This window comes from Ctenopharyngodon idella, chromosome 15 (assembly GCF_019924925.1).
Source record: "Ctenopharyngodon idella isolate HZGC_01 chromosome 15, HZGC01, whole genome shotgun sequence".
Classification (NCBI taxonomy): domain Eukaryota; kingdom Metazoa; phylum Chordata; class Actinopteri; order Cypriniformes; family Xenocyprididae; genus Ctenopharyngodon; species Ctenopharyngodon idella.
The window spans coordinates 33,932-49,661 of NC_067234.1; the positions used below are offsets into that span (position 1 = coordinate 33,932).

The following is a 15,730-nucleotide window of genomic DNA, read 5'->3' on the forward strand; positions in this document are numbered from 1 at the left end:
TGATTCACTCATAACACTCGAAAAATCAGTTACTACACACAGACATAATGATGTAACCTCCAGAAAGACTAACTGAATAAATATTTTAGTGATAGGATAAAAAAAAAAAAAAATCCAAGATCCACAACTTACCAATGGAAAAACAAGAACTATTTTTTTTTTTTTTTAATGCTGTTTTGAAATGCATTGATGAAAATGATTAGGTTAAGCATATTCAATGAATAAAATAATATAATTAAAATGATTAATTATTATAATTTTTAAATTAGGCTAAATTGGGCTAAATTAGTCACTTAAATAAAATAAAATGAAAATACAAACTCCAATACTCTAGGGGCAGTGTGCACTGGATGTTAAACTCCAATACTTTAGAGGGCAGTGTGCATCTGGATGTCTATGTTTGCCACACACTTAGCGTGATGCAATGCATAGATGTATATAGATACCTCATTAGCGACCATTGCAATGGGCCGTAAGTCGTCCGCCATATTGGAGCGGTCCGTGAACATTAGAGAGCGAGTTGACTGCGCATGTATGAATAGAATATCTATGAAATTACAGATTTCAGCAGACGATTTTGCTAAACTAACACAATACAACAAGACGAAGGTGCCAGCTGACATTAAAAAGTTATCATAGTAAAAGTAATAACATTAAAATTACTATAGTAAAACGTATAATGTTGAGTTAATATATATAAAAACACAATCCAACACGTTATCAAATTTCTTCGGGAATTTAAATCTTGGTGGTTTCACAACCAGAAGCAGCATGTGGCGTCATCGATTCTGTGAGTGATGACACGCTGACCGTTGCAAGATGGCGGGCGCACCTACGTGTCTGGAGCGATCGAAATAAGGCATCTATAAGTATACATATCTATGATGCAATGACCCAGAGCATCGCGGGATATGAGGCATGTTTCTAGTGTGAACGACATTGACAGTAGAGGTGGAGGTAAGTGTGACTACTGTTATATAGTGGTTAGTCTTTTATCAGCGATATCTTGGCCATGTAAGCAGGCAACACAAGGCAATTTGAACTATATGAGCAGTTAGTAACCCTGGACAGACTAGTACATGCTTTTATCTTATGCTTGTGTCCATACTGTTCTATAAGTGAAGAGTATTGTATAACATTTGTTGCACAACTTCCCAAAAGCATAGTTTTGTCATGAGTTTTGTAGTGGTGCAGATATCAATAACGTTTTATCCACGGACTGTGGTAGAATTGTAGAAAGAAAGACACATGTGTACAGATCTTTGGTGTACTGTAATAGTGACACAGGAGCCAATCAGATGTACAGTTTGACAACTATAAGGCAAAAACACTTTTTTTAATTTCTATTGTAGATGCTTCCCGTTGTACTTTAGCTTTATATGTGGGAATAATTGTATTGCATGTTGTTATTTCTTTGAATTTGCATCAATGATAATATAATAAAAAAAAAAACAAAGTGAAGACAAGTTATGTCATCCTAAGTCTCCGACTTACAAAATTCTGCATTTATCAATGCAAGAACACAATAGTTGAGTTTAGTTGTTAGACTTTTTCATAATAGGATTTTATTCCTGCATGTATATATAACATGCATGCATATATAACTGTATATGGGTCAATGATGTGACGGGTCATTTTTTTGTCCAAAGGCCTTAATAATAATAAAAAAACAAAGATATGACACCCAAAGTATGTAAGGTACTACAACTAGATCACTTTTATTGAATCCAAAAGGTTTTAATTATATTTTGCTACATATAAAGGTATTTTAAAGTTTTTGAAGTGTCAAAAGGTCATTCGGTTTAACCGTCCAAAGGCCAATACAGCCATTTAATTTGTGATTAAAATATTTAAAAATGTAATAAATGTATATATTTTTTATTCTGGCATGATTTTATAACATCATATATCAACATAGTGCAAAATGATATTAAAATTATGTGTAGAAGTCGTTGCTTTGTTATGAGAAAGAATGTCTGGAAAAATTAATTTTATTAATGTCATTCGGAGTAACCAATATAAAAGGGACCATTTTGGATCAAGTCATGTGGTCAGTATCATGTGACAGGATGTGACATTATTCAGACACCTGCAAAGGACCTCATGGCCGTGAAGCGAAGTAACTAACTCTCTTTTAACTATTTGAAAAATTCATGTTTTCACCTGCTCATACACATGTCCCGAAACATCAGGTCATTCTGTAAAACTGCTATAAAACATAGAAAATGTTGTAATATTTTAAAAACTTGTACTAAATATAAAATGTTTAATTGTCCTTTTTCTTGCTAGCTAGCAAGCTAACTAGCAAGATATCAGCCTGTTAGTATTGTTTGAAAATATCGTCATTCGATATAATTAAAAGTGTCATTTGGAAAAAACAAAATTTTGGTTAAATTGAATGACTTTTTGGTGACAAATTTTGTCCATCTTGTAAAAAAATGACAAAAGCAGTGTTAATTGATTATAAAAACCATATAATCTCATTGTTAACACTTAATAAAACTTCAAAATTAATTTTATCTCCATAATGTTTTTTTACACTTTTAAAAACCTTATTCGTCAATGACCCATATATGACAGCAATATTATGCTAAATGTATAAGCCACTCAAAACTTACTGTGTCGTTTCATCTTTTTTTGTCTGGGAAGCTGATGGGAGACACTATGTCCAGCCCTACAGGCACTGTGAAGGCAGAGGGCATCATGGTGCCTGACTTTGGCAGCGCACCACCAAAGGGCTGTCCAATGCATCAAGATGTTAATAAAAGTGAGATGGGTACCTCCAGTTCTTTATAATTATAATACTCAGTCTTTTAACATATACATAGGGCTGCAGCAACTAACAATTATTTTCATAATCGATTAATCTGTTGATTTTATTGATCAGTTATTGCAGCTTTTATATAGGAAAATGTCTTAATCTCAAAAAGATGTTCTCCTCAGATTTTGTTCTTAAAATCTCCAATAGGTGCCCCTCCGCCAGAATGTCCAATGCATCAGGGGTCTGCACCTGCTAGCGATCAGCTGAAGAAAGCGGCAGATGTACCAGCACATCAGGACAGGGCATATGAATTTGTAGAGTGTCCTATGAGAGCTGCTGACAGGGCTAAACCCACAATGTCTGACATCAATCCAGCAAACATGGTACTTTGCCCTTTTGAAATTGGTTATCTGGATGTTTAGATGCACTGAGGATTTATTTACTGTTCTCTATAGATGCCACCACCTAACCAGCAACCTTCAGCTGATCAACCGTTCCCGCTGTCTGTTGTAAGAGAGGAATCTACCATCCCTCGTGCTGGATCTGAGCAGAAATGGGTTTATCCCTCAGAGCAGATGTTCTGGAATGCCATGCTGAGAAAAGGGTGAGTTCCTGATGGAGAAAAGGCAATGTACGTCTAATTAGCTTCATCAGCTTCATTGCTTATGACTCAAACTCTCACCAGATGGCGCTGGAACAATGATGATATCAAACAGAAAGATATGACAAACATCATCAGGATTCACAACCAGAATAATGAGCAAGCCTGGCAGGAAATCCTGAGATGGGAAAAGCTACATTCTAAGTAAGTCACATGTTAAAGGCAGCTGTGTAACCTCAGATGTTACCGAGTAGATGATTCCTGATGTTCTGTTGTTATTTTCTACAGAGAATGCCCATGTGGACCTTCTCTTCTAAGGTTTGGTGGCAAAGCAAAAGACTTTTCACCCAGAGCCAGATTTCGCCATTGGATGGGGTAAGAGATGGTATCCCTTAAAATGATAGTTCACCCAAAAATTAAAATTTTGTCATCACTTACTTACAACTTCAAGTTGTTCCAAACCTGTATAAGTTTTTTTTTTTTTTTCTTCTGTTTGACACAAAAGAAGATATTTTGAAGAATGTTGGTATGGAATGTTGCTTTTGTGTTTAACAGAAGAAACAAATTTATACAGGTTTGGAACAACTTGACGGTGAATAAATGATGACAGAGTTTTCATTTTTGGGTGAACTATCCCTTTAATACAGGGGTTTACAAACTGGTGTCCAAGGAATCCCAGTGGGCCACAAGGAAGTGCTGGGGGTCAGTAAAAAAAAGCAGTGTGAAAAATGTAAAAATAAATAAGATTAAACTAATTAACTAAATAAATTTGATTAAAAAAATTTAAATAAATACAATGTTATTTAAATAAATAATAAATTAATACATTAGATAAAAATAAATGAAATTATATTTAAATAAAAAATAAATAAAACATTTGAATGAATTTAAATAAAATGTTATATAAAACTAAATAACTATTTAATTTAAATTAACAAAATTTAAATAAATAAAACTTTATTTAAATAAATAAAAATAGTAAGGGTGTAAAAATAAATAAATAAATAAAAAAGATTAAACTAATTAAATTGATTCAAATAAAAATGATTAAATAAATGACATTTGATTTAAATAATCAATTGATACATAATAAAATACATCTAACTTACATATAGTAATACAGTACTACAGTGAGTTAGAGTGCAGTGATATAATTGAAAATAAATATTTTACACATTTATAATATTAATTCACTTTATACATGAAAATATATAGCTGCCTTTTAAATTTTAGGATAGGGATACCTCACAGAAGGATGGTCATATTTGAGGGTCTTTGGCAACTAAAAGATTGAAAAGCTTTAATAAAATTTATTTGATGTTCTTGCTTGTATGCTTTCTCTCAGAAAAACTTCTGTGATCATCTTAAGAAAAATTTAAGTGTCTTTGTCAATTCAGAAGTGATAACGTGCTTTTGGTCCTCTGTGTTGTAGGCATGAGCTACCGTTTGACAGGCATGACTGGATTATTGACCGGTGTGGAAAAGATGTCAGATATGTGATAGACTACTATGATGGAGGCCAGGTGTCTAAGCATACTATCCTTGACGTGCGTCCTGCCTTCGATTCCTTAGGAGCTGTTTGGGACCGTATGAAAGTGGCCTGGTGGCGTTGGACCTCCACATGAATATTCTCCACATTGAGTCTTGTGTGATCTATAGATATACATGAACTCATTTATATAACTTACTTTTTTTTTTGCAAATGGAATCATAATGAACTCCTTATTTTCCTTTATGTACATATTCTCATGACTTCCTCCAATGACACATGCGAAGAATGCTATAGTTGGCACTGTTGTTGCAGACATACAGTATCATACATTGTACTTTGTTACTGTAATTAAAGAGGAAATAGCAAAATAAATAATAATAATAATAAAAAAAAAATAGTACTCTTATGAAGGCATTCTGGCATACAAAAAATAAAGTGTACTGTATGATTTTTAATGGCATGTCAGTATACTTTTGTCTTCCTGTTTTATTGTAAAATATCTACAGTGTTAACCATCCAGGGAGACTGAATCCAGTGACTGTGTAAATACTCTGATACATGCTTTTTAGTTTTTCTTCATATCAATTATATTTATTTCTGCCATAAAGTCAGTTGTTAAAGGAATCTATTATAATGTTCATTAACATGCTCACTCACTGTTTTCTAATTTGCTACTGACATGATGTTCCAAACAAATTATGAAGATGAAATATGTCACTCTACAGAACAGAAATTAAATACTTTGTTTAGGTACTGTCAAAAAGGAGCATCATTTATACCTGTTTTTGGTGTGTAATATCATTTTCTTTAAATTTGAACTGTCTAGGGATGGCACTTTTGTGCAACGCTGCTATACAATAAAATGACCCATCAACATGAATTAATTAACTGTTATATTGTTTTAATCCATGCATATCTATGTTGAGAACTAAGAAACACTCCCCTGGTTTCACAGACAAGGACAGTCCTGGACTAAAATACATGTTTGAGCTGTTTTAACTGAAAGCAGCTTGTACTGACATATCTTAAAATATGTAAGTGCCATTGTTTTGTCTAAAGATGCTCGCCAGTAATGTTTTTTTTTTTTTTTTTTTTTCTAGGGTACGTTTATAAAAGCTATTTAAATGTCCTAATTCAACTAAGGCCTAATCCTGGTTTAGTCTGAGCCATGTCTGGGAAACCGGGCCTAAATGTAACACGTTGTCAGTCGGAACTGGTGTTCTGTTCTAGTGTTTCTACACGGAATATGACCGTGTAGTTCAATAACAAACTGAAACCGGTCAAATGTAAACGTTAATACATAATGTCGTATTTCGCACATAGACTGCAAAAATGTCAAAGGAAGCGTTTGATGAAATGTCAGTTTTATCCGCCATATACTGCGAGCAGGGCGAATTCGAGCTGTTAGAAGAGTCACGTGAGTTCTGCTGGATGCATTTTAGTATTCTTACTGTAATTACCATAGACTGTAAAAAAAAAAAAAAAAAAATTACCCGTGTTTTTTTCTTCTTTATTGAACATAAAATGTAATGACCGTGGTAGCCACTGTTTGCGCCAAAATACCACAGTTACTACAGTTAATGGGTGTTTATATTGTTTTTACAGTAAAGCTGTGGTAACTTTGTATTATATTTCACTGTTATTAAAAAAAAATACTGAAAGATTCAGAAAGCCTCTGATACAGTTTGAAGGAGATCCAAATTCATTATAATGGCTTTACAGTAGAAACAATAACTGTAGTAACTATGGTCTTTTATTTGTCTAATTAATTAATTAATCTCTTTACATTTATTTGTGGATAATTATATGAACACACAAATTCCATGAACACAACTCTATCCCCATAATTGTATTCCTGTTGAAATGTCATGTTTTAATGCAGCTGAGAGGGGAATTGTGTGCCGTATACATACACTGATAGAGAGGAACAGCGAGAAGACCCCGCTAGGCCTTATTTTCCACATCTCTCCTGACTACCCCCACACTCCTCCAGATATCAGCATCAGTTCCAGGCACTTATCGAGGAAACAGTGTCATGACCTGAGACAGCAATTACTGGACACAGCACGATCACTTCCACCAGAGCCCATGATCCATGGCTTAATGCTGTGGCTTCAGGATAACTTCTCTGACTTGATCAAAACATCAAGCTGTCATTCAGCAGAGGTCAGAGGAGAAACTACAGAAGAAACCTGGACCGCTTTACTACATTTAGATCACATGAGATCCAAAGCAAAATACATAAAACTGATTGAAAAATGGGCTTCAGAGCTGTGTCTCACTGGGAGACTCTTTATGGGCAAACCGATATTGATTCTGCTGCAAGGAACAAAGGAAAATATTAAAGTATGACTACAAAATCATATAGAACATAACATATTAATTAAAAATTTTTTGTCATTTCCCAGATATTTGATTCAATAACTTATATAAGCATTAATACCACAGCCATCACTGGATATTCTGGGCATCTTTATAGTACACACTTTCTAAGCAGTTTTTATTACTTTCTCATGTGATTCCTGGTTAACTGTAGAGTTTTTATTGGATTTGGTTTGTATCATTTGCGTATCCATTCTTGTGAACATGCTAAGCTGACTCTCTATACTAGGAATACATCCACCTTCAGAAGACTGTAAAAGTTGATGTTGATTCTTCAGGGAAACGCTGTAAGGAAAAGATGATGAGTGTCCTTTGTGAGATTCCACAACCAGAGGAGAAGATAATGTAAGCATATACAATGCATTCACTTTTGTGTGATATATTGTTAACTAGGCTCTAAATACTCCACTGCCCATTGTTCAAATTTCACAGCTGGTTTTTTCATTTTTTAGGATGTCTACATTTGAAGTGAAAGACATTTTATTACTTGATGACCTCAAAAGGGAGTTTGATCTTGTTGGACTAACTGAGCTTTATAACCAGTTTGTGCCCTCGCTCATCTGACAGGACAGCTGCTGTATAATATAAACGCTCTCCACTGGGTGGAGCCAAACTCAACAACTTTTGATGTATTCCCATCATAAAACGCATCATGCATACAGGACATGTCTCTTTACTGAGTAGGATTGGTGAAAATGTACACAAATTGCATGAAATTGTAAACACAAGTTCAAAACAACATCAAAATAAAAAAGAGTGGTAAAACTATTTACTATTGTCATCCCTGAAGTGTACTGTACAAAGTATTTCAACAAACTACATTAAACTGACTTCGAGTTGAATATCTCATGTAACGTTTTTATTTAAGAAATGTGCATGAATTTAGTAACAGCAGCACTCGTCTTGAGCTGCATGAATTTTAGACGTCTGTAGGTGTGCTCGAATTGAAGCGGCGCTGCAGAGACCGATAGGTTTATGTATGACATCAAAGTACCGCGAGAGCAATTCAAAATCATATGGAGCCGTCTGCTCTCTAATCGCTCTCGCGGTACTTTGATGTCATACACTGATCAGTCTGCGAACCGCTGCTTCAAGTCACCGACAGTAAAATCATGTTCTCCAGAATGATCACTTATGAGCAGGGTGCGAACTACGGGGGAGCTAGGGGGAGCTTAATAAGACATGGGCTCCCCTGAAAACGTGATTTGTGAAATTTTGGGGGGTCTCAAAAAATATTGACAATGTGTTATTTTGACGTGCAATTTCAATTTTGTGTAATGTGATCATTGTGGATTATTATGTGTAAAATTGCAAAAATATAATTCATTCATGCATGACGGCGATTTAAACCTAATTCACTTCTATAAAGAAAATACATGCCATTCTTGTCATGAGCATCAAGTTGTGGGGGCGCTGCTTTGCAAATTCCACTCATGTTTAGTACATATTAACTCAAAGATTCGTAGAAAAAATATAAACATTGGAGTTTGTGGTCGATTCTGTAAGGTAAAGCATGTTATTCTGTGTGGCTGGGTTGTTATAGGTCTGCGTGACTCTCGATGTCTTAGGCCTAATTGAACGGAGGAATTATGGTATTCTTCTGTAGCCTGACAGAAACTTTAACCGTTGTTCATGTGAACTCAAAGACAGCCTTATGCTTTGTTTATAGACTATTTGTGGGTGGCTGTTTGTTGTTTCACCTACCAATTCGTGTCGATGAAGTATAATAGGGTAAATCCTGAATAGTGATTTATCCTATATAGTGCTTGCATAAAGCAAGTGGTGCATACACTTGTAGCTGTGTATGTATTTTTGTAAGTTATTTTAAGTCCTCTTTTGAGGCACGCGCAAGCGCACGAAACAACTTGACAAAATAGTGTTTTTTCTGAGGCATGGTAAAAACATGGTACTCTTGGAAAATCAAGAAAACTTGATTTAAACAAAAAGACTAAACGTGTTGAGCTATATAACAATAATTCATTTTCTGTCTATAAATGTAACCAAACAGTTGTTCCCTTGTCTAATAAAACATGTAATACATTGAAGCGTCTTTAGTGTTTCCATGGTTTCTACAAAATAAAACCGCAAACCGAGGGTAACGCAGATATGACGCCACTGACAGGCGACTCCCAGACACGTCCCGTATCCTTGGTTAAAATCGTGATTTTCTCTCGATTTAGAAATAGTTGGAAACATTTGGGATATTGTAAGTACTCAGCTGAACAAAATATATAACACTGGCCTAGTGGTTTTTGAATATTTTACAGCAAAACTCTTACATATTGTGCCTTTAATTTATACAATGAAGATTATATGCAATGTTGTTTTCCATATGATGAGCTACTTTATTCAATTTCTGTACCTGAAAACTACTGATAGATACCTGAAACACCCGAAAAGCACTGTTTATTTTATTTGTATCTTTGCTCTGTATTTATTTGTGTTATTATTTGTTCTTATTTTCTTTATTTTTATTTGACAGTAGTCCTATTTCCCCTGAACATAGCACATACTGAACCATACCGAAACCGTGACAACCGTGATAAAAACCGAACCATGAGTAATTTGAACCCCTAATATGTACCCAAATATTTAGTGACATAGCTGAGATTTGAATCGCAATGACACAGCTAAAGCTCTAGAGGGCAAAAACAAGCTGTAGTTACTGCTTCATTTTTTTTTAAAGGCAAAATCAATGATCTTATCTGCTACACTCTGCAAGAGCAAACACTAAGTACAAAGTTTTCCTCTTAATGTTGAGAATAGAACTCAGTGTGTTTCTTTAATACAATTAAAACAAAGTAAATCTTTGTTGAGCGGTTGGTGTGAAGATGCTCTTTAAATTAAACTTGTAAATTGAATTTGGCACACTCACTGACCTTAAAGACAGCTTTTGTACTTCAAACAAATTAAGACTCATCTTTTAAATTTATTGATACTTTTTTTCCAGGTTAATAAGCACTCTATTTTATAAGAGATTGGTTTTTGAACATCAGCTTTAATTAGGCAAAAGGTATGAAGCAATGCTGTTTTTAGCTCTCTTTTATACTCCCACATACACAAGTTGTATAGCTGGCTGTCATTTTATGTTTATCTTATACACATTGTGCAGACAGCTGCTGCCTAGGAGGGTCCAGAAGCAATTGACATGAAATTTCTTTTTTTAAACATAATTAACAAGGCTTAATGAAAATCACCTCCTCGCCCTTTACAATGATCCACTCTGAACTATAAATTCACCTTGCCTGACCTTTTCCCTGACATGTTCTTACAAAACAACACTGCTTGTTAAATGTCATCCACTCAGTGGCATTTACTTGTATAAAACAGGGCTTTGATCCAGAGGAGAAGCACACTTTCCTACCTTTACTAGGCCACGAGGCCACGCTCGGCGACCCCGTTCGCCTGCTACCTGTTGAATATTTTAATTACGGCCCATTAAAATGTACAAAGGTTAGGTTGAACTTAAAATTTATTGGCCAAATGACATTTTAGTTTGGCAAATTAACGCTACATATATGACTTTTGTTCCTTGCTTTTCCTGATCACGCTAAAAGCGGTGATCTGGAATTCTTTCCGACTGCTGAAGATTGGCTAAATCAATGCAGAAGCACGACTGAGACGATCCGCCGCAGCCCACCGTGTCCAACTCTATGGGGGTCGATGCAGTATGAACTCTGGCACAAGAAGGCCCTCGACAGCCAGATCTGATGTCACCCAAACCTTATGATTAGCCTCAGTCTGAAGGATCATGCAACTTTAATTCAAAAGAAATTTAATCACAGCAACAGAGAAGGTTCATTCCTCATTATACAGCTTATGCTTTAATATATTGGAAAAAATATTAAAATTTTTAAAGGGTGATCCGATGAAAATCATATAGTTTTCTATTATAGTTAAAAAAAAAAAGTCACTAATTTTAGCAAATTTTATTAACTTATTTACCTATTTATTTACTATGTTCTCAGGTGCTATGCAACTTTTAACATGAAAAACTGCTAATTAAATTCTTCATTGTTTTCTTTCATCTCCCACACTTGCCATCAATTCCACTTTCCATCCTGTTAGTCTTTTGTACTAGATCTTTAACAAAAGTCTGGTCCTTAACATCAATCTTGATGCAAGGAAAACAACAGCACAAACATGAGTGAGTATTGACAATTAATTTAGTAATGTTTTGTGATATCTGCTGTTTTTTCTTACTTCTACAAGTATTCCTCCATGTTTAGTACATTAACAGAGGTGGGATATTAGAAAATTTCAAAAGAAGTTCATGTCAAAATTAACTTCTCTAAGCTATCAATAAGCTCTTTATTTCCATCCTGTTACTTTTATAAGTTATAATCAGTAATTTTTAGTGCTAGAGCTTCACCAGTGCATACTTTTGTTGTCCTTTTATATAAATACGTAAAGGGTTAGTTCACCCAAAAATGAAAATTCTGTCATTAATTACTCACCCTCATGTCATTCCACACCTGTAAGACCTTCGTTCATCTTCGGAACACAAATTAAGATATTTTTAATGAAATCCGCAAGGTTTTTTTTATCCCCCATTGAAAGCAATGTAATTACCACATTCAAGGTCCAGAAAAGTAGTGAAAACACCGTTAAAATAGTCAACATGAATACAGTGGTTCAACCTTAATGTTATGAAGCGACGAGAATTCTTTTTATGTGCAAAAACAAAACAAAAATGACTTTATTCAACAATTTCTTCTCTCCCCTGTCATTCTCCTACGCTGTTTACGCTGCAGCGCTTCTAGGTTGTTCGTCAGAACGCTGACTCATTATTGGCCGGCTCCTGCTGCAGCATCACCCGCATACATTGCACACATGAACCAATAAGCCTGCACTGTCTATACAACGTAAACAGCGTAGGAGAATGACAGGGGAGGAAAAAAATTGTTGAATAAAGTTGTTATTTTTGTTTTGTTTTTGTGCACAAAAAGTATTCTCGTCACTTTGTAACATTAAGGTTGAACCACTGTAGTCACATTGACTATTTTAACAATGTTTTTACTACTTTTCTGGACCTTGAATGTGGTAATTACATTGCTTTCTATGGAGGATAAAAAAAAAAAAAAAAAAACCTCTCGGATTTCATAAAAAATATCTTAATTTGTGTTCCGAAGATGAACGAAGGTCTTACAGGTTTGGAACGACATGAGGGTGAGCAATTAATGACAGAAATTTCAATTTTGGGTGAACTAACCCTTTAAATGGCATATAGGCCTTTACGTTTTTCAAGTAACAGAGTTGAAACGGTATACTGCATAACAGAAATAACCCATAAGCTGTAAAGTACACATTATAAAAGACAAATAAATGGATGAGGCTTAATAAAATTCTCTTGAGGATAATCATTTTGGACTCATGTTAATGCTCTGATCCCGTCTGGTTTCAGAGGTGCACATCTGTCTTTACCTGGCATTAACTGTGGATTCTCCATTATTGAGCTCATATTCCCAATTATCATAATGGCTGAGATGCACTGGCTTGTTTGCATGCAGAGACACACTCCTGAATAATGTGGCGCGTGAATGCAAGCCCCCTTTTTAATTAAACTGGAGTACTGAGGATGTTTTTTAGGTGAGAGATAAACCTGCTGTTAATTAAGTAAAAAAAAAAAAAAAGGAAGACAGAAATGAGAATCTCGGGTGTGGAGCGAACACACAGGGAGGCTAAACGCGGGGTAATTTGAGGAATAGCTGGTGTCTGGGCAATTGTAATTAGTTTGGGCTGGGTTAAGAGATTTGGGTAAATATTTAAATGTTGAATGTATCGAGAAAATCATTATTTCATAACATGTTATTTTGTTTAGTGTTTTTGCTCTAGACAGTTTGCTTGTTCGGTGATACAGGTGGAAAATTGTCAATTAAAAATGGTGTATGTGTGGCTTGTGTGAGGCATGACTGAACAGCAGAGGGTGCTGTTGTGCTGTCGAGCGCATGCAGATCTCGAGCGTGATTTGTCTCAGGGCTTCGTCAGCGTAACAAGCATTTGACAACATGACAGACAGCTGAATTATATTTAACACTCCTGAAGTTCAAGTGAAATAAAATTCCTGCTAAGCCTTTAAACGTGTACAACGACATACAAGTCATGTGACCGCCAATTCGAGCCTAGATATGTGTAAAATCCTAAAGGTACACGTGTCAGGTTATCTGATTTTTGGTGCTTCTGTCTGCACCTCCTTCTCTCTCCATGTCTCTCTGCTCTTGTGATTCACTGCTAACCTTCTCAAATGCAGTGACGTGTGTGGAAATCACAGAGTCCTGACAAGTCATACAGTGGATAGCTCCAGATGGGCCCCAAGCAAATGTCCCCTTTGGGCTCCGGTGGCGCACCTATGTCTGTGTGCAGGGAATTCAATTAATTCCTTAAATCTCTCCCTCTTCCTGGAAGGTAGACTTGAGGACAAGTGACCTGACAGGGCTAATATCAGTAGAGAACCTCAGTCACTGGCTGGTGAAATTTCATTTGATTGAAAACTGCTTGTTAGGTTTTCATTATACAAGTTTATTCTGGTCTGTCCTTTTTACTTGTCATTTAGCATGGTGTTTTCTTCTGTTCAAACCAACTTCCCGTGCTCTAATTGAATGGCAGCCGTGTGGAGCATCTTGGGGTTAAGGTCACAGTGGAGATCAGAATAGCCTTTCTGTCAATAATTCTTCAGTTCACAGGTCACCTGTACCTGTTGTTAAATCTGTGAAAATTAAACTATTCCTGTCACAGAGCTTTAATAAGACACCATCGGTAGCAGCATGTCACCAGACCTTTGATATTTCACCCAGTTATATATACAGTGACCAATCATTTTAGTTTGTTTTATGTGCCACTTAGGTGTGGGTTTATCAGAAAAAAAGTTCATAAATTATAGTCTAGGTGTGAAAAAACTACATTTAAATAAATGCATACCAGTGTCAGTCCATGATCAGAAACATCATGTTGATTTTCTTACCAGAATTTATGTCAGTGTAAAAGTATAAAGTTAGGCAGCAAAAATTCAATTTGTAAATCTGATGTTTACAAAAACACATCCAAAGGTAGTTTAAAATCCAATTAGACTCAGTTTTTGTATTGAATATAAATTCAGCCTTAATGAGCATATGAGACTTTTTTTCAAAAACATTTAAAAAAAAAACTTCTAAAAACAGTGATGTAGTTTGTAAAATAAACAGTTGATAGGCCATGCATTATAGAGTACCTCAGGGATGACGTGTTTTTGTAGGCCGACCCGGAAGTTAGCGGCGCACGGGTTCCCTCGATCGAAAGACTATGCATTTTTCCCATAGACTTTTGGAAAATCACAAAAAATAAGCTCTGTGTTTAACAAAGGGTTATGACGCTTACACGTTTTGTCTATCAAGATAATCTTTACAAGTTAACACAACATTTATACATTTTGAAGCCTAAATAAAGTCGTCAGCTATAAAAAGCTAACAGTAGGCTATAAACGGACTACAGCACACCATGGTCGCAGATCGACGTCACCACCACCAAGCTTCCTCAAACTTTATTTAGAAAACAACTTTATTTAAAAACATGCCCGCTGATTATGATCTGCGCTGTGTATGAATACTTATCCAGTTTTTCATGAGAAATGCTGTCCAAATGTCCTGTTTGTCATGATGACGTCTAAAGTCCCCGCCAAAGGAAGTAGTCCCTTTTAGCAACTAGTTAGCAACCGCCGTTTTTAAGACACAATAAAGGTTTAAAAAAAATCACAAGCGGGTTATAACTGGTGTGTTTTATGTCATAGATCAAAACGTGAAAATATTTAGAGGCTTTGTTAACCACAGACCTTATTTCAGGCGATTTAGCAAAAAATCATTCAAAAAAACCCATTGACTTTGGGGCGATGGAGTCTTAAAATGCTAACTCGCTTCCGGGTTTTGCCTACAAAAACACATCATCCCTGAGGTACTCTATTGTGTCTCTTAAATCAGATTTTAAGGTTTTTTTCCCCCCCAAACAAAACCATTATTATTTAAAGAATTAGCTCACTTTAAAATGAAAATTACCCGAAGATTTACTCACCCTCAAGCCATCCTAGGTGTATACGACTTTTTGCTTTCTGATGAACACAATCTGAGTTATATTAATAAATATCCTGACGCATCCAAGCTTTATAATGGCAGTGAACAGGACCAACGAGTATGAAGCTCAAGAAAGTGCATCCATCCATCATAAACATACTCCACATGGCTCCGGGGGGTTAATAAAGGCCTTCTGAAGTGAAGTGATGCCTTTGTGTGAGAAAAATATCCATATTTAAATAAGTCATACAGTAAAATATCTAGCTTCTGCCAGACCGCCTTCCATATTCAACTTACGAAAAACGTGACGTCAGTTACACTTTTTTCGTAAGTTGAATGCGGAAGGCGGTAGGATGTACTGTAAGCGTTTTGAACTGTGAGAGGCGTTACACTTTTTTTGTAAGTTGAATACAGAAGGCGGTCTGACGGAAGCTAGATATTTTACTTTATAACTT

General features: G+C 35.5%; 2 protein-coding genes across 4 annotated transcripts; both read left to right on the forward strand.

Annotated features, from left to right (window-relative positions):
* Positions 1-798: 798 nt before the first annotated feature.
* On the forward strand, positions 799-5,734 carry LOC127496075 (holocytochrome c-type synthase-like). Of its 2 annotated transcripts, none has more exons than XM_051863671.1 (7): positions 799-957; positions 2,650-2,767; positions 2,969-3,144; positions 3,217-3,365; positions 3,447-3,566; positions 3,651-3,737; positions 4,795-5,734. In XM_051863671.1, exons 2-7 carry the CDS (start codon positions 2,653-2,655, stop codon positions 4,985-4,987), a joined length of 840 nt encoding a protein of 279 aa, XP_051719631.1. In that variant the 5' UTR covers positions 799-957; positions 2,650-2,652; the 3' UTR covers positions 4,988-5,734. The 2 variants fall into 2 exon arrangements, with proteins under 2 accessions (XP_051719631.1, XP_051719633.1); XM_051863673.1 differs by lacking the exon at positions 799-957 and adding an exon at positions 1,996-2,119.
* Positions 5,735-5,866: 132 nt separating this feature from the next.
* LOC127496076 (RWD domain-containing protein 3-like) lies at positions 5,867-8,004 on the forward strand. Of its 2 annotated transcripts, XM_051863674.1 has the most exons (4): positions 5,892-6,271; positions 6,737-7,200; positions 7,466-7,581; positions 7,689-8,004. In XM_051863674.1, the coding sequence occupies exons 1-4, from the start codon at positions 6,187-6,189 to the stop codon at positions 7,798-7,800; spliced, it is 777 nt and encodes a 258-aa protein (XP_051719634.1). In that variant the 5' UTR covers positions 5,892-6,186; the 3' UTR covers positions 7,801-8,004. The 2 variants fall into 2 exon arrangements, with proteins under 2 accessions (XP_051719635.1, XP_051719634.1); XM_051863675.1 differs by lacking the exons at positions 7,466-7,581; positions 7,689-8,004 and having other exon boundaries at positions 5,867-6,271; positions 6,737-7,206.
* The last annotated feature ends 7,726 nt before the right edge of the window (positions 8,005-15,730 follow it).